Genomic DNA, 19258 nt, shown 5'->3' on the forward strand with positions numbered 1-19258 from the left:
TAGTGACGAGCAGGGCATCGTGTGGTAAATGGACAGGAACTGTGGAGAGTCAGTGGAGGAAATGGTTGGTATCTTTTATATAAGAGGGTATGTTCCGGGTAATAGGTTGAAGGCGTTGACCTGTGAGAGTAGAGGTTCTCTCAGTAGGGTCACACTGACCACAAGGGAGCATTCTGAGTGATAAGGTTTATGGACTTTCAGAAGCATGTAGAAGGTAAGACTGTGGTGAGTGTTAGGGGTGAGTAGAGAGATGGACTCTGGGGAGAGGTTTTGGTATGGGCCCAAGGATTTCAGCAGTGACTGGAGATTGTTGAATTTCGGGAAAGGGGTTACTGTGGCAAAGTTCGTAGGTGGATGTATCTGACAACTGGTGGAGTCCTCCTTCCAGGTAATCCTTGTGGTTCAAAACAAGTGGTGGAGCCTTTGTCTTCAGGTAGGATTATAAGGTTGGGGATCAGTTTTTAGATGGACTGTGATTCTTGTTGGTTTGCATGTTGATGGACATGGGGAATGATGGTGAGGCAAGGTTCGTCGTTAAGAAATTCTGGAAAGTTAAGTGTGTGGTTTGGGGGCAGTGGGGGTAGATCACAGTTGGGTGGAGAAGTGAACAGTGTTACGCGGGGTGCAACATTGGTCTTTGGTTGAGTCTGACTGATAGGTTTGATGGCGAAAGTGTTTCCACTGTAGGAGCCAGGAGGAGGAGAGATTTCAATATGGAAGAATAACAAGTAAAGTAATGGAAGTTCTGGCTGAATGTGAATAATTTAGGAGTAAATGAGGCCACACAATGAACAGTAGTTTTGACGGGCACACAAAAAGAATGAGCTTTGCTAGCTTTCTGAAGAAATCAGTGTTAGAGCACATGCATGTGCACGCGCAGCCAATGGGACACAATTGATTTTGAAAGCTAGCAAAGTTTTCATTCTTCCTTTTGCACGTGGTATTTGATGACATGTCTCCATGACTCGTAAATTATTTATAAGAATCACAAGGAGGTAGGTAAAGTTCTAAACATCTGTAATTATTGACTATTTTAATCCTGGTGGCTTCCCTGTATCACTGTTAACATAGCTTCACATTCGTTTGAACATCTGGATTAATAGTACTTAGCGTGTAAATATCAGGAGAAAATAAATGTACGGCACTAAGAAGATGCAATGAATGCAGTTCTTAAGCAACTAGTTCTTTAAATTTTAAAATTTCTTTTTGGAATTAATTTTGATGCCTACCCTTCATAAGCTGCCGAAAAAATGGGTGCTAAAAGTTTTGACTTATGCTGTGGACTGTAATTGTCAACTTGGTTACACAATTCCTGTTGCTTTCCAAAAGCAAGTTGCTGTTACAAAGCCTTCAACAGCTGTCTGTTGTACTTTGATAAAATCAAAACAGCAGTTCTCAGTTTAATTGTATTGTGTGTGTGTGTGTGTGTGTGTGTGTGTGTGTGTGTGTGTGTGTGTGTGTGTGTTTATATTTTGGAAAGAATTCTTTAGCAATTTATCTGCTAGATAATTTACGTTATAGGAACAGATTTGATGCATATACCACTAGGCAGTGCACTGTAAGTACTGAAAATATAACAAACTTGCACTTTCATAAATGTTTAGCCATACATTACTAAATTTATTTCTGGCAGCATATGAAGAAACCTACAGAATGCATGTTGTAATCGCACATGTTTTCAGCTTCCCAGGCATTGGCTGTTAGTACTTTCCTCGAATGGGGCTTAATTTTAGGAGTAAACGTTCTTATTTAATTGGGTATGATGAACTTCAGCTGATGTTTTCTCAGAAATGCCCAAAGATTGGGCCTTCTTTGAAGTCAAAAATGGACTCCATTGGTTGGCAATTCGAGATCCCCTGGCCTTCTTAGTGTGGTATGCTGTGTTGAAATGTCTTTGTTACAAGTTAGCAAAAAAGTGTTGCAATAGGCCTGGTCGAAGCTGCATTTGAATTTTAATGTCAGATGGCAGTCAAAACATGGCCAATATAAAAATTTCTCCCATTGGTCACTGATTTGGTGATTGTATCATGTCAGTATTACCCAGGGATGAAAACAAAAATTAATTTGTCAAGCAGTTTCCTTCATAGTTTGAGGAAACGTCAGTGTCTTTTGCACTTGAATTTTCAGTGATTTTTTAATCATTTATGAATACAAAGGTAAAGATTTATTGGTTTCCTGTGACTGTTTGATAGTTCTTCATATGTAACACGCTATGTTGGAAGGAGTGTATGTGATAATCTTTCCTGTTCCAAAATCACTTGGCAACAAATTTGTGACTGTGAGGAGATTCATTGTATATATTGTAATTGTGTTCATTGTGGTATGGTTGTGGTTTTCAGGCATATCACAAGTTGTCACTTTCTCTGTACATAATTTCAACAACTTCCCTAGTTATGCTGATCAAATGTCAAGTGCAAATATCCTTGCTCACTATTCAGTCTCCAATCAAATAGAGAACTGTAAATTCTTTGTCACTAAAGTTTTCCAGTGCTGTTGAACAATAATGCATTTGAATTTCTGCAAGCTTTTATTGTTGGGCAACACCAGGAAAAATATTGAGGGAGAAGTCACGGTGATCAGTGTTGGTTAGTCTTAACAGCAAGAAATGAGTGTGCCTGACAATACAGCTTGGGAAGTTATTGAAGTGATCTCACTGCAAATGCAGAAACTTGTAAATCATAAATTTCAATGAGAATGCCAGAAAGACTACAATTATGTAGTATGTAGCAGATTTCTTAAAATTAAAAACTGCGTCCTGCCTAAAATTGACAAAGTGTAAATATGAACCCATTCCAAATTTCACTGTGGAAAAAATCTCGTAGGTGCAATCACATGGGAGTATTTCCTGCTTTCCTGGAGTAATATTTTAATTTTACATTGTTCTTATTAAAGTGTGTTCATTTACATTTATGGGGTGAAGCACAAAATGGCTTTACCTAAAATAACTTTAAGCTCAGTAGAGACTTTTTCATATAGTTAATTATGCAAATCACGATGCAAAGCACATTCCATGAGATTTAGAGCGGAGAGCACCTACAGAGGCAGGTCAGGGTCAGATGTGCAAAAACAGTTGTAAGTGTGCCACTGACATTCTTGTCTTTGTTGCATGTGGGTCATGCTGTGCTCGTAAGTTCTGTTCATTGCTGACAGTGTTGCGTGCTGAGTGGTGACTGCCTTCATATTGTTCATTACGAGTGATGGTAAGCAATCGTGCCAAGTGCTGAACAAACAGGCAAGAAAAATAGTGTTCCCTGTGTAGCGATACTTTGAGACAGTCTTCCACTGAATCCACACTGGCGCAGGGCTAGGTCGCACCATTGTCAAATGCCAGGAGCAGACAGCTGAGACACGTGGTGTTGGTTTGAGGAATGTTCAGGGAATATCCAGCGAAGCTGAGACGTCTATGCATGCCTGCGTCTCAGCTGTTTTCAAATCACCAGGGAAGCAGCACAACTGCAGAAAAGGAAGTGGGTGAGCTAGACAATTTTGCGAAAAATGTTTTGTGCTACATAGTGTTCTCCGTGTATGCTAAGAAGAGTATCCAGCAGCAGAGAAGCTAGTTCCGCATACGAAAGAAGCTGAAAATTTTAACAAAAGCAAATGGACCATGTTGAGGATACTGAAAGACTTTCGGGTTCAGGTATCAGAAAAACGATGGTAGGAAATTATTAATGAAACAGTGATATTGTTGCTGCAAGGACTGTGTTTTTGAGAACAATGCAGATCAGAGAAGGTGGGAAATAACAAATTTGTTACTTGGATAAACTTTCGTTAATCAGAACCACACCAGGACTATGTGCTGGAAAATGAGTGATGGTAAGGGTAATAGAATTATAGTGCTTCATGTCGGATCGGCAGATACTGGCTTTATTCCCCAGGGTAAGCTGATTGTTAAGGTCTTAAAGGCTATGACTTCTGAGGATTACCACTCTGAAATGCCGTACAGTGTCTTCAAAAGGTGGTTTACTCAACAATTGCTGCCGCATAGTCCAGTGTCTCCAGTTATAGTTGTGGACAATGCGAGCAACCACTTGGTGCAAGTGAACAAAGCTCCAAATATGCACTCCAAAAAGACAGACATTATTGCATGGTTGTCATCTAATGGAATACTTTGTAACTTGTCGCATGCCAGAGCAGAATTTCTGGTTCTTAACAACACAAGCCTGCAGACATAGTTTATGAGGTAGATAAAATTGCAAAGTGGTATGGACACTGTATCAATTGATTACCCCCATACCATTGCTATTACAACCCAGTTGAGTTGGTATGGGCTCGGTTGAAAGCATATATTGCGGAAAAGAACAATAAATACAAAATTGCAGATGTGAGAGACTTGTACATGATGCAATAGAGAACATCTCAACATCTGCATGGGCAGCTTTCTTAAGACACACAAAAAAGCTGCAATATGTAGGATACAACAGGGAAATTGGCAGGGACTTGATTATGGAACCATTTATCATAAATCTTGCGTAGTCAGATTAGTCTACGTTAGACAGCGAAGACGATGACATGGATTTGTCACCCTCGAAGTGGCAGGCCTCGTGTGAGTGATGCAACTGTTGATCTTGTTCGGTAATCATTGCAATGGAGTCAGTCTAAATCAACTCGTCAAGCATCACAAGAACTTCAAATACTGCAAGCAGGTGTGGTGAGGATTCTTCATGAAAGGCTTACGTTGTGTGCTTACAAAGTGCAAATCGTGCAGGGCTTGCAGCTGAATGATTTGCTAACACGTGCTGAATTTGCGACTGAGATTCTCAACAGGATTGATGGTATTAACACCTTTCGTGTCAGTGGAATGGTATATAGGTGTAATGTCCGTATATAGGGTTCAGTCTCCACGGCTACTGTACAATTACAGCGAGACAGCAAAAAGTGAATGTTTGGTGCAGCGTCATTCACAGCAAATGTAAATTATGTCAAATGGTTATTCTGTAATAAATTGTTATAATCAGGGCTCACTCTGTATTTAAGAATTACCTTAATATTGTTGATTAGCTTTACCACCAGAGCTATAAAAAAAGACAGTAATAATGTAGCAACTTCGACAGTATTATTGACTGGAGATAATGCTTTAACTGCTAAGAATTGTTGAATAAACTTACATTTACATTGATTTCAAATGTTTTCAGATGTGGTGACAATCGAAAAGACTGGAGAGTTTTTCCGTCTAATTTATGATGTAAAGGGCCGTTTCACAATTCATCGAATAACACCTGAGGAGGCAAAGGTACGTTATTAACAGAATTGAGTTGTTTTTTGGCCATTTTCTACAGTATATTTTAAGATTCTGTTACCCTAATGAACTACCATTGAAAATTACCAAGTAGTGTAACACAGTGTCACTTTATCCTCCAGCACATTAAAGATTTTATCCCAGGATAAAAGAATATTTAATACATTCTGTGCAGGCTTGAAGTGCAGTGGTGCATTGAAGTAAGAGGTTGAAAGAAACACTCAATCAGAATTTTAAATGTGATTCTTAAGACTAATTTTGTATTTCTGATATCACTGTAATGATATACACCACTTTTCTTCGTTTAACCTCTCATTTGAGAGATGGGTGATAGGTGGGCACCATTAAGACTGGCCATTCATTCTAGGCACATAGTTCAAAAAATGTTTGAACAAGAAAAGATGTTGACAGGTTCATTGCCTGATTAAAAATGCTGGCATGAGAAGAGATAGGAAGAAACCAGTATTAAATGTTCTGTGCAGTAGTATATAGCGTGACAGGAGTAAACATTGTATTAATTGTGTTTTGAAGAAAGTTATTGTCCTTGCTATCCAATCATTTCAACAAGTTATGCATGTGACTAATCCAGTCATATAAAAATTTGACAGGGGAAGAGGTACACATGTTCACTGCTTACCAAATGTGCTCAGTGTGCTTTGTTGGCATTGTAAATGGTGGCTTATAGGTACAGAGATCTTCAGGGTGAAAATTCTTGAAATTTCACAAAATCTCTATGAACTGAACTCCATATACTGAACTCTACATCACGAGGCAAGTGGTCAGTTTTTTAATGGCTAAATACCTTACTATTTTTTGTGTCACATATGGACTTGTGATGGACAAGTATTCCATTAGATGTTGTGAACAAAGTTAATAAGGGACTAAATCTGTCATGAGGCTGCTCAACCATTTAAAGAGCTGTTCTGAGGTTGAGTGGGTGCCATTTAATATCATTATTGCATGAAACATAGTTCACTCAGTGATTAGTTGCTTCAAAATATGCCATAAACTGTTCAATAAATTAGGAAAAGTAAAAGTGTGTAATTTTATGTTGTAAAACTTACTACCTGCAATGCAAAAAAAAAATAGAGCTTATGGGTATGCAGTTTAGATTCTGCTACTCAAAATGAGCTCGTTTAATCCATCCTGTTATATCAATGAGGATACTACAGGCACCCCTTTGAACTTTTGTGAAAGTGCACTTACTCATCTGAGAAAAAGTAGAACTTAAATTTGTAATATTTCGGTAATTATTTTTGCTAAGTGTCATTTTCATTTTCAGTATAAATTGTGCAAAGTGAAGAGGGTGCAGACTGGTCCTAAAGGTATCCCATTCTTGGTGACCCATGACGGACGTACCATCAGGTACCCAGACCCTGTTATAAAAGTTAATGACACAGTTCAGCTGGATATTGCTTCAGGAAAAATAATGGACTTCATAAAATTTGACTCAGGTGAGAATCATAGTAATAGAACTCAGTATTGTTTGGTAGCTTCAGTGATTAGCAATATTTGTCGGAATAGTGACAGGTAATGACTTGTTACAGAGTTTAGTCTTTAGAGTTTTTCAATATACACTATGATGACAGTGCTTGGCTCAGATTCAGTATACGGATAATTTTTCTGTATGTGAAGAAATAAGTGCAAGTAAATATGGCAAAAGCTTCAGTCCTCAGATTCATTGGTGCAATTCACCCCTCATTCTGCAAAAATGTTGAAATTTTCCTACTTTGCGAGAAAAATGTCTGCTTCCTTTTTAATGTAAAAGTATTCATGAGATATCACCACCCACTAAGAAACAAAACATTGGATTTTAATATAGCAAAAGAACAGTCTGGGTTCACAAGTAGCACAGTGACTCATTTTCAGGTCACAAACAAAACTAAAGAAAAGATTGAAAATTATGATTTCCAAATGGTTCAAATGGCTCCGAGCATTATGGGACTTAACATCTGTGGTCGTCAGTCCCCTAGAACTTAGAACTACTTAAACCTAACTAACCTAAGGACATCACACACCTCCATGCCCGAGGCAGGATTCCAACCTGTGACCATAGCGGTCGCGCGGTTCCACGCTGTAGCACCTAGAACTGCTCGGCTACACTGGCCGGCTATTAATTCCACATTGACTGAGTTTTGCACATGTTGAGAACTGTTGTGCAGTTTAGAGACTGTGCTAACAAACCTCGAGAAACTATTGTTCATTCAGTCTTTCAGTATTAAAAAGAATACCTACTTCATTACAGCTTCCATTAGACTTCAACTGGCGAATGAGAAATTCATGATTGGAAAGTCACCACAATTTTTCTTAGTGCTAGAGGAGTGTTCATAGTTCCTAAACTGAAAGGAATACTGGCCAATGGAATGTACCTGAACCCTCCTTGTATGTTAACAATTTACTGTTTGCTTTTATTTGTACACTAAACTTCAGTTGGTGTGAGTGAGTAGAGCAGGTTTTAAACTAAGCATAAAATGATTTATTAGAAAACAAAATAATTAGTGAATTGGATAAATATTAGTAATTTCTATGAAAGACCTGAAATGGATCAGAAAAATGGAGTTGAAGACAGTTATGACTAATGTAAAGGAAAGACAGTTGGATAGGACGTGTACTATCGGACACTTGTAGAGAACTTTAACCATGTAGTAGCAGCACCAGTGTGGCATAAAACTAATAACATGTGTAAAGATTACACATGTTTGGAAGATGCCGTTTTAATGTGGCAGTTCCCAACTTTTTGTCATAAGCCTCCACAGTGGCACTCTAAACCATTTTCATATTTCTGTGTGTGTGTGTGTGTGTGTGTGTGTGTGTGTGTGTGTGTGTGTGTGTGTGTGTGTGTGTGGGGGGGTCTTCAGTCCTGAGACTGGTTTGATTCAGCTCTCCATGCTCATCATTTAACCATATAGTAAAATTCCATGCCCTCGGGAAAAACACACGTTTATCTGGCCTCTCAACAAATACCCCTCTGCTGTGGTTGCACCTACAGTACGGCCATTTGTATTGCTGAGGCACGCAAGCCTCCCCACCCATGGCAAAGTCCATGGTTCATGTGTAGACCACTAATATCAGGCAGTTGGTAGGTGAAAGAGGTATTGTTCACATTGGCAAGACTGAAATTCAGATTTTTGAACATTGTGATGGCATGACCTGCTAGTGCAACTTAGATACTAGACCAGGATTTGGTAGCAATGAAGATACACAATCTGTGTGGTTATTAATAATTTGCTTCGTCAGAAAACGACAAAGTAAATTAGTAACTTGTGCCACAATTAATATCGCACACACACTAGAATTCCTCACCATACTCAGGTAAGCATGTCCATCATCATTGATGTTATGGCAGTACGGATCAAGTTCAACTCTTCTAGCTACCATGGTGGTGTTGCTGCACAAACATTGTTCTTAATGAAATACTGCAGAAGTCACAGGATGACAAATCCGGTGACTGGAGGCCAGCTGATTAGTGCTAAGCTGCAGGCTATTGGACAATTGCAGCGGCTTGTTAGTTTCATTAAGATATTCATACACTTAGTGACTGCAGTGAGGGGTTGTGGGTGCTCAATTTTGTTAAATGTTGTCTTTGTTCAACCTCGGAAAAACCATTTGTGTAACATAGAAAGATACTGCTGTTTCCATAAAAGATTAATGGTCCATAAACAGATGAATGGGATATTTCACAGAACACATAACTTGGCTGAATATTGGATGTGTTCAATGTGCATGTGGGTTTTGTTGGTCCCAAATTTAAAAATTGCTTTCCACTTCAGGTGGAAAGTCGCCTCAGCACTGAACATGTGTTGTGCAAAAATAGTCAGTAGCATTCTAGTTCACTACCACGTCTGGCCATCCTGATTCAGGTTTTCCGTGATTTCCCCAAGTTGCTCCAGGAAAATGCTGGGATGGTTCCTTTGAAAGGGCTGTGCCGACTTCCTTCCCTAATCCGATGAGGCCAATGGCCTCACTGTCTGGTCTTCCCTAAACAACCCAACCTCAACCCCAGTAGCATTCTAAGAAACGCCACATGTTGACATTTGTTATGATGCAAAGCCTGTGACGACTAACTTTCATGGCCATGTAACCTGCTGACATCTTGAAACAAGTTGAATTATTGTTGCTCAGGGTTTTTCTCCCAGCTGGCACATATTGATTTTGTAGGACTTTGTTGAAATATGGTTTGAATTCACATAACACTTGTTGGAAACACGAGGGTGTCCAGGATGCTTTTCCTTACATGCACTTCCTGTGTCTACAAATTGTCAATGTTCCATCTATTTGGATGATTGGTTTGCTACCTCAGCCCAGAAAATCTTTGCACATCAATGAGGCAATTATACTTTGCTATCTTGTGGAGCAAGCTCCTGTGGAGTTCTCATTTTTCAACATGACAGTAACAGAGCAAACAAGAAAACAGAATCTAGTGGCAATGAATATAAAATAGAGAATGTATTTGTTTCTACTATAACCAAGCCATGGTGCTTTGTAATACCTATGTTCTTTTTGAAACACTTTATTGGCCAACACTTCGTTCTTCAGCATACATTTTTAGCCCAATGTCTTACATCCTTCAGTGAGAAGAAATGTCATGCCCGTTGTATTTGTTCACATTTTTTCCTCATTATTTCTGATTAATTATTTCATGTTCTTAAAATAAATACTTTTCTTACAATGTTCATGTAAACTTACTTATGATTAGAAAGGTGTGTGTGTGTGTGTGTGTGTGTGTGTGTGTGTGTGTGTGTGTGTGTGTGTGTGTGTGTCACACACCGTTATAATATCTTTGTGAAGCCCAGTTAATGTTAAAATAACCCTTGTGGCAGTTATTTTAAGAGAAGTATTTTCTGCCCCACAGGAAATCTGTGCATGATCACTGGAGGCCGTAACTTGGGTCGAGTTGGGACTGTTGTGAACAGGGAACGACATCCAGGATCCTTTGACATTGTGCATATAAAGGACGCCAATGGTCACACTTTCGCTACAAGGTTAGTATGTACAGACTTCTGCTGTTAAATAGTTATTTTATGTGGTTTGGACTGTCACTTTATTTGATGTAGCTGCAAAAGAAGTGGTATGCTGGGGATTGTAATATTGCTTGTTAGAGTAGTTGCACGGGTCATTTTAAGAATTGGGTTAAGATTTGTTGACTGAATACCATTGACATTTCATTTCAGTTTTATTACACCTTCGTTCTCAAATTGTATGTTAAGTATTTAAGTGAATGCTTGGGGATGGGGAGCATTAATCTTTAGTACAGCAGCCTAATACACAGTACGGCCTACTCATTTTTATTATACACTGCAATAGCAGCCAGTAAGTTACACTGCCAAATACAGTGACCAATGAATGTGGATAGCATTGTTTATTGTTTATATTACTGTCTTAACAATGTCAAATGCAGTGTACAATGAATGTAAATAATAATCTTTATATTGGTGTATAACATGGTTCCTACAAAAAGTTAAATGCAATGCTGTAAATTGCAGCAATAACATTGTCATTGTTTCCTGAGGACCCTGGTAGAGGTATGGAACATGACACTACAGGACTAATTGTGTACTGTAAAATACTCTTGTAACCTACATACATTTAGTAAAGATCAGTTTCTCTATAGGACCACAAAAGCATGTAAATACACACAGAGATGGTGTATCTGTGTAATAATGTAAATACTTGTTCCTTACACTTAGTCAAACAAGTATGTATAGTATTGTGTGCACAAATTTTTAACATAAATGAAAAGGACTCCAGTGGTAACTAGCAGAACAGGCATGCATTGTCTAGTCATTCCAGATCCTGTCTGCTGTGTGTGACCAATTTGTACTGATAATCACCACTATGATCTCTTGAGTACTAGCTGGTCTGCACTCTTTCAGATAGTATGCTCCCACAGTATTTTGTTAATTTCTTCATTTCCGGTCTTCTACGCCATTCTTTCCGTCTGCTCATTTCATCCATTCATCCCGAATCTTATCTTTGTTTCTTAAAGTCTCATAAATTTGTTTTACTGCAGTTGAAACGCAACATAAATTCCTGTGGAGTTTGTCTTTCTTAGTTGCCTTGAATGCATTAATCTTTTCGTTAAGTGTTAACGACACGTACAGTAACATGATGTTGAACAAACGGTATCTCTTAAAGTGCTACTAGTCAACTGGAACTCGCAGAAAATAATGACCTTGCCAGGTAAGTCCATTGTTTAACGGAACATCACCCACCTCTTTCACTGCACACATTGCAGCAAAGTTCCTGTGTGTGCCGGTGTGCGCCAATCATGAGGAAAACGAAAAATCCGATTGAGTGCTAATGAACGAACATACTCCTGTGCTGTACTGTGCTGACACTGAGGACAACGTATCCATTGTTGTACAGAGCAGCATGATTTTAGGTCCCGAGTAGCAGCTCTGTGCTGCACTGGACCTCTTTCCATGGTTTTGTGCTACTTAAGAGGTTAGAAATAACGTCCTTGTAGAGTCATGAATAACTAATTAACTTAATACAGTAGTACCGCACAGGCTTTTTTCCACATTACACAGTGAATTATTAAGTATTTTCCACATTAGGCGTGTTCTGCTCCATACAAAAAAAATCTGCATATAAAAGTGCACTGAATGTGCCGTGACTGAAATACTCCGGTATGGGCAGATTTCCGAATCGTACACGACAATTTGAGCAAGTTGTACTGTATTTCCAGATGGGAATCAACTACACAGCTTGATAGAATTTGCTGCCTCCAGTTGTTTTGTGATGCCTACTGTTCTAAAAAAATTCACACACACACACACACACACACACACACACACACACACACACACACACAATGTGCGTGCACTTTATTAGTTACATCTATCAAACTACGACTAAATGTAGTGATCTAAGCATCAGTCTCTCTACTTACCTTGTGTGTAGGCAATTTATTGAGTAAGCTTTTCTTTTTCTATAAAGGATGTTTTCATCAGTTGAACTTAATATACTCAATACTCAACCTGTTAGCTATTTCTATTTGGCTAAATTGTTCTTGTTGAAGTTTTTTTGTTGGAGGTTGCTATTTAAATTTCTTGATTGATATAAGGATAAGTTACAATGGTAGTTTGTATAGTTGGTAGAATTACTGAGTGGGTAAATGCACTGTAAAGTGCCTTGTTGCTGAATTTTGAAGGCTGCGAGGCTCATAACAGTGCTACAGTATAAACAGAAGGCAGGCAAATCTGACTATTTAAATGTAGAACAGGTAAGAGTAACTTCTGTGACATGTATTCTTTGGTGGAAAAGTTTTCAAGTGAATGTATTATAAAAAGGATTATAATATAGAGACCTGAAAATGTTTATCTGCTGATTCAGAATTAGAATTTCCGCAGGTGGGAAAGGCTGAGATGGAAATGTCAGGCAAGAGGCCCAATCACAATCGTAGTATTACAAATGTTGTGGCTGAACTGTAGACTAATTATTTATGCCCTGTTGGAAAAGCAACATGGATGACACAGTACAATTTTTAAGCTTGAAGCGAAGTAAACAGACCTAGCAGAACAGTACTTAACAAGATAAAGCAATATAAGAAACGGATTTAAAACTTGTGTGGCATACGGAATTAAAAAGTGAACGTGTGTGTGTGTGCGTGTGTGTGGGCTTAGCAGTGAAAGGGTTAGCTGTGTTTTCATGTTTGAAAATAGTTAGTATGTCTGAAAAATCATTAGCAGTAAGTTTGGACTTGAAACACTGAGGTGAATCGAAAAGAAAACATCCATTGTATGGGACCACACCTTAAATGATACTTAGTTCAGACAAGGTTTAAGATTGATAACAAACAATGCAAAATTTTACACAAGTTATTCATTGGGACCCTGCGTGAAGTTTGTATCAGAAACAAAGTAAGACAAGTAATGGGAGTTTCATTCATGTAATTTAATGTGGAGGGAATGTAGTGGAACAGAATAGTGTAAGTGAAGCCTTTAAAAGGGTGGGGCTAAATTATTTCGTGGTAGTTACAGCTAATGATCAGAAAATCGCTGTACCTGAACTGTCAGAATAACTGACAGTTAATCAGATACAGTGAAACTTCCAAAATTTTGCAATGAGATTGACACATCCTGCACTGTAAACTCACAAAGCTACTGAGAGTTGCATTTGAAGTATTCAGTTGTGTTCAGCATATAAATGACCAGTATTTACTATGGTTGCATTGATGCCTGCTGAGAGGAATGAGGGAACGGTAAGAGGAATTGCCCTGTATGCATGCACACAACTATAGTATTGTGCAAAAGACCTCTGATAACTGCTAACAGTGCTGCAACTACCACCTATGAAATGCAGACAGCAGCAGGTGAAAAAGAGCTAGAACTGTAACACCACTAAACATGTTGTGTAGAGGCACATACAAAATTGCATGAAGCAGTTGGTTGAGGTAGGTGTACGAAGCAGCCGCATGAAATCTGCTACAGCTATTTGGCATCTTTTTTTGAGGACTCTACTATAATAAAGTCCTTCCAGCACCTTTCTAGTTATTACTGTGCTAATAAACCAGTGCTAGTAGTTCAGGCTACAGATTTGGTGCCTGATAATACTCCTGCCACCTGCTGCAATTTTCCTGGCATTTTATAGTACCTCTGAAATGCATTGTTTTAAAGGTGCGATCACTTGAGTGGCAAGAAAGCCTGTTACTGAAAAGTATTGATGATATTTCTTTAGTGTTGTTCTAATACTGCTGAAAAAGTAAAAATATCTTAAGATGTGACTTACAAAACGAAAGCGCTGGCAGGTCGACACACATACATACACAAAAAAATTCAAGCTTTCGCAACCAACGGTTGCTTCATCAGGAAAGAGGGAAAGACGAAAGGATGTGGGTTTTAAGGGAGAGGGTAAGGAGTCATTCCAATCCCGGGAGTGGAAAGACTTATCTTGGGAGGAAAAGGACACACACACACACACACACACACACACACACACACACACACACACACACACACACACACACACACACACACGTAAAGGCAAAGAGTTTGGGCAGACTTGTCAGTCGAGGCGGAAGTACATAGGCAAAGATGTTGTTAAAAAAAACAGGCGAGGTATGAGCGGCGACAACTTAAAATTAGTGTAGGTTGAAGCCTGGCGGATAATGAAAAGAGAGGATATACTGAAGAGCAGGTTCCCATCTCCGGAGTTCTGACAGGTTTGTGTTAGTGGGGAGTATCCAGATAACCCGGACGGTGTAACACTGTGCCAAGATGTGCTGGCCTGTGCACCAAGGCATGTTTAGCCACGGGGTGATCCTCTTTAAAAAACAAACACTGTCTGCCTGTGTCCATTCATGTGAATGGACAGTTTGTTGCTGGAAATTCCCACATAGAAAGCTTCTCAGTGTAGGTAAATCACGTGGATGCTTTCACACGTGGCTGTGCCTTTGATCGTGTACACTCTCCGGGTTACAGGACTGGAGTAGGTGGTGGTGGGAGGGTGCATGGGACAGAACCTTAGGCCCCCTACAAAACCTTCCACCGACACCACGCACCCCCACCTTCTTTCTAAAATTCACAAACCCAATCATCCCCGCTGCCCCATTGTAGCTGGTTACCAAGCCCCCACAGAACGTATCTCTGCCTACGTAGATCAACACCTTCAACCCATTACATGCAGTCTTTCATCCTTCATCAAAGACACCAACCACTTTCTCGATCGCCTGGAATCCTTACCCAGTCTGTTACCCCCGGAAACCATCCTTGTAACCATTGATGCCACTTCCTTATACACAAATATTCCGCACGTCCAGGGCCTCGCTGCGATGGAGCACTTCCTTTCACGCCGATCACCTGCCACATTACCTAAAACCTCTTTCCTCATTACCTTCCTGACCCACAACTTCTTCACTTTTGAAGACCAGACATACCAACAATTAAAGGGAACAGCCATGGGTACCAGGATGGACCTCTCGTACGCCAACCTTTTCATGGCTCGCTTAGAGGAAGCCTTCTTGGTTACCCAGGCCTCTGAACCCAAAGTTTGGTATAGATTTATTGATGACATCTTCATGATTTGGACTCGCAGTGAAGAACAACTCTAGAATTTCCTCTCCAACCTCAACTCCTTTGGTTCAGCCAGATTCACCTGGTCCCACTCCAAATCCCATGCCACTTTCCTTGACGTTGACCAGCTTCACATGTCCGTCCACATCAAACCCACCAACAAGCAACAGTACCTCCATTATGACAGCTGCCACCCATTCCACATCAAACGGTCCCTTCCCTACAGCCTAGGTCTTCGTGGCAAACGAATCTGCTCCAGTCCGGAATCCCTGAACCATTACACCCAACAACCTAAACACAGCTTTCGCATCCCGCAACTACCTTCCTGACCTGGTACAGAAGCAAATAACCAGAGCCACTTTCTCATCCCTTCAAACCCAGAACCTCCCACAGAAGAACCACACAAGTGTCCCACTTGTGACAGGATACTTTCCGGGACTGGATCAGACACTGAATGTGGCTCTCCAGCAGGGATACGACTTCCTCAAATCCTGCCCTGAAATGAAATGAAATCCATCCTTCATGAAATCCTCCCCACTCCACCAAGTCTTTCTGCCGTCCACCTAACCTTCGTAACCTCTTAGTTCATCCCTATGAAATCCCCAAACCACCTTCCCTACCCTCTGGCTCCTACCTTTGTAACTGCCCCTGGTGTAAAACCGGCCCCATGCACCCTCCCACCACTAGCTACTCCAATCCTGTAACCCGGAGAGTGTACACAATCAAAGGCACAGCCACGTGTGAAAGCACCCACGTGATTTACCAACTGACCTGCCTACACTGAGAAGCTTTCTATGTGGGAATGACCAGCAACAAACTGTCCATTCACATGAATGGACACAGGCAGACAGTGTTTGTTGGTAATGAGGATCACCCTGTGGTTAAACATGCCTTGGTGCACAGCCAGCACATCTTGGCACAGTGTTACACCATCCGGGTTATCTGGATACTTCCCGTTAACACCAACCTGTCAGAACTTCGGAGATGGGAACTTGCCCTTTAGTATATTCTCTTTTCTCGTTATCCGTCAGGCCTCAAACTCCGCTAATTTCAAGTTGCCACTCATACCTCACCTGTCTTTCAACAACATCTTTGCCTCTGTACTTCCGCCTCGACTGACGTCTCTGCCCAAACTCTTCGCTTTTACAAGTGTCTGCTTCTCTCTCTCTCTCTCTCTCTCTCTCTCTCTCTCTCTCTCTCTCTGTGTGTGTGTGTGTGTGTGTGTGTGTGTGTGTGTGTGTGTGTCCTTTTTTCCCCCTAAGGTAAGTCTTTCCACTCCCGGGATTGGAATGACTCCTTCCCTCTTTCCTGATGTGTGTACACACAAAGATGATGTAACTTCGAATGAAAGTGCTGGCATGTTGATAGACACACAGACATACACACAAAAATTCAAGCTTTCGCAACCAACGGTTGCTTCATCAGGAAAGAGGGAAAGAAGAAAGGATATGGGTTTTAAGGGGGAGGGTAAGGAGTCATTCCAATCCCGGTAGCGGAAAGACTTAACTTAGGGGGGAAAAGAGGCGGGCGCGCGCGCGCGCACACACACACACACACACACACACACACACACACACACACACACACACACACACACACACACACACACACTGACTTCATCAAACTGTTTTTCTCGTGTGTTTAAATTGTGGCTCATGATGTTGAGTGTCTCACATTGGTCAGTTTTCAACTCATTCTGAGAACTAGGGTCTTCTATCATCTGGTGGTCTATTCCAAAATTCTCTGCTATGCCTGGTTTTTTGAGGTGGTGTTGCTCCAAAGCTCTTTCTTGAATACGTTGTTCCATTGAAGCTAGGATGGTTCCTCTGAAAGGGCACGGCCGACTTCCTTCCCCATCCTTCCCTACTCCGATGAGACCGATGACCATACTGTCTGGTCTCCTTCCCGAAACAACCAACCAACCATTGAAGCTAGATTTATTAATTCAGTTGCACTTCAACTTTTATTTCTAGAAGAAGTGTTAATCACTGAGAAAAGGTACGGCCTTCAGCAGTTAGTAATTCTGCTGGGTGTATCAGTCAATTGTAAATTTATTAAACTGAAAGACATCTTTTAATGTTCTGATGTCATAGTCATACATATGTAATTTAATTTTTTCTTAAACAAACTAAAACTGTTTCATCTTTGTGAATTAATGATAAAAACAGTGGTGCGTAAATATAATTATCTTTTCAAATATGTCATAGTAACAGCCAACTTAATTGTTTCAGGTTGAATAATGTATTCATCATTGGAAAGGCAACCAAGCCATATGTCTCATTGCCTAGAGGCAAGGGAGTGAAACTGAGTATTGCAGAAGAACGTGATAAGAGACTAGCTGCAAAGGCAGCATCTGGATAATGTAATAGTTCTGTGGAAAATGCTGTTTAATTAATAAAAATCCATCAGGAAAAAGTTGTTCTCTTTTTGTAGCTTGTAATTAATCACATATTTCACTTCCTCAGGTATTCCAGTGAAATGAGTTCTAAGAGAACTGTTTTTGCAACAAATTCCATTTCATCTATTAATAGAAACCAAAATCTGAATTTCACTTGCGTATTTGCTAAATCTAAGCTGCTTTTTTCCGTTTTTTCTGATCCAAAAAAACCGCCTATGGCTTAGAATCGAGTGCAAAGTAAGCGGATGTTCTGAAAAATGTTGGTAGATGCCACCAGAACAACTTCTGCCATCGAATATATGTATCGCTACACAGGCATGCTTTGCAGACACAAAGACAAATACTGGCGCCAAAACCTTCGTTAGTAAATAAATTAAAAAAAGTGGAAAACGAGCTTTTTTCTCCGTCCCGAGTTTTGACCAGAGCATTCTCATACATTAGTCAACGAACTAAATGCAAATACTGTATTGTTCATCTTAGAATGTAGCAGCATTTCGATGTACTACGAAAATCCGACTGGCAAGACTGTTTGGGATGTTCGTCAATATGGCCAACTCTATGATCTGAATTCTTTCCTACCCGTGAGAAGAGATGGTTGCTAATAGGAATTTTTATGAATTGTGTATCACATGCAGTATTCTCTTCACGATAAGAATATGAATATAAACATTTTGCCATGTATTCTTTCGTGTTTGCTGCTATATCATTTAAATCCTGTCTGCCTAATAAACTACAAAACTAGTGAGACAACAACAAACGCGGAAGAATATACATATCATGTCATGCTTAATTTTGTATTATTTTTTTGCGTAATAGTGATAGTCAGAAATGAAGCACAGCAATTGACTAGATTTTTAAATCTAAGACACTCTAATTTCTGTACAGAATGTAATGTACTAAAGAGGCGTCTGCAAAGATTTTCGAACGGAGAAAATTTTTCCCTAAACTCTTGTTCAGAACATCTATCATATGCAGTCTATTGTTTGGTTCTTGTTGATCATTATCAAAGAAAGCAGCATTGTAAGTAACAACAAATAGCAGTCTCTTGCCATTGTTTCGCTAATGAGACGATTACTCTTTCTTTTTAATTTGTAAGTGGCGGTAGCGTGCACAAAAGCAAGCTATGCCGCGAGTGGCGACAGGCCGTAAACACTCATTACCAGAATGCGACAAACAATGCATGACACAGTACAGTACTGCATTTTTAGCGTAGTGACGTAAACACCTATAACAAAGAGAATGGCACTTATCAGAGCAAAGAAAAATAAGCAATCAATTCAAACCAGACAAAGCACGTGAAAAAGGAAAGGTACTGGATAAATATGGACGGAGTGCCTGATGCATAGCAATGGCTACACGGTAAAGTTTAACTGCTATGCTTAAGATTCGAACCAGACTACTGTAGCTGTGTAGTCATTCATTCGACCTAATTGTCTCATATTACAATCGATGAATTTTGTTTGGATTTGGAGGTGCCTCATTTTTCAGGTGCGGCTTAGATTCGAGTGCGGCTAAGATTCGAGTAAATACGGTATTGTAATTCACCTTGGCTGATTACAGCCCAGCCTGTATTTGACTGTGATATAACAAGTCTTTGACCTGGCAGCA

At 39.9% G+C, this 19258-nt stretch overlaps 1 protein-coding gene and 1 non-coding gene across 2 annotated transcripts in view; both read left to right on the forward strand.

Moving 5' to 3' along the window:
- The window catches only part of LOC126284408 (40S ribosomal protein S4), a 30748-nt gene extending 13081 nt beyond the window's left edge, over nucleotides 1-17667 (forward strand). Inside the window, exons 3-6 of the mRNA XM_049983320.1 lie at nucleotides 5136-5233; nucleotides 6522-6693; nucleotides 10092-10221; nucleotides 17484-17667. Coding sequence (XP_049839277.1) covers nucleotides 5136-5233; nucleotides 6522-6693; nucleotides 10092-10221; nucleotides 17484-17613 — 530 coding nt within the window. The 3' untranslated portion in view covers nucleotides 17614-17667. The remainder of the gene's footprint in view (nucleotides 1-5135; nucleotides 5234-6521; nucleotides 6694-10091; nucleotides 10222-17483) is intronic.
- Nucleotides 1923-2058, forward strand: LOC126285662 (small nucleolar RNA SNORA16B/SNORA16A family). Its single transcript, XR_007551672.1, has one exon. It is a non-coding gene; the product is annotated as a small nucleolar RNA SNORA16B/SNORA16A family (small nucleolar RNA).
- Nucleotides 17668-19258: the final 1591 nt, after the last annotated feature.

Source organism: Schistocerca gregaria, chromosome 8 (genome assembly GCF_023897955.1).
Source record: "Schistocerca gregaria isolate iqSchGreg1 chromosome 8, iqSchGreg1.2, whole genome shotgun sequence".
NCBI lineage: Eukaryota > Metazoa > Arthropoda > Insecta > Orthoptera > Acrididae > Schistocerca > Schistocerca gregaria.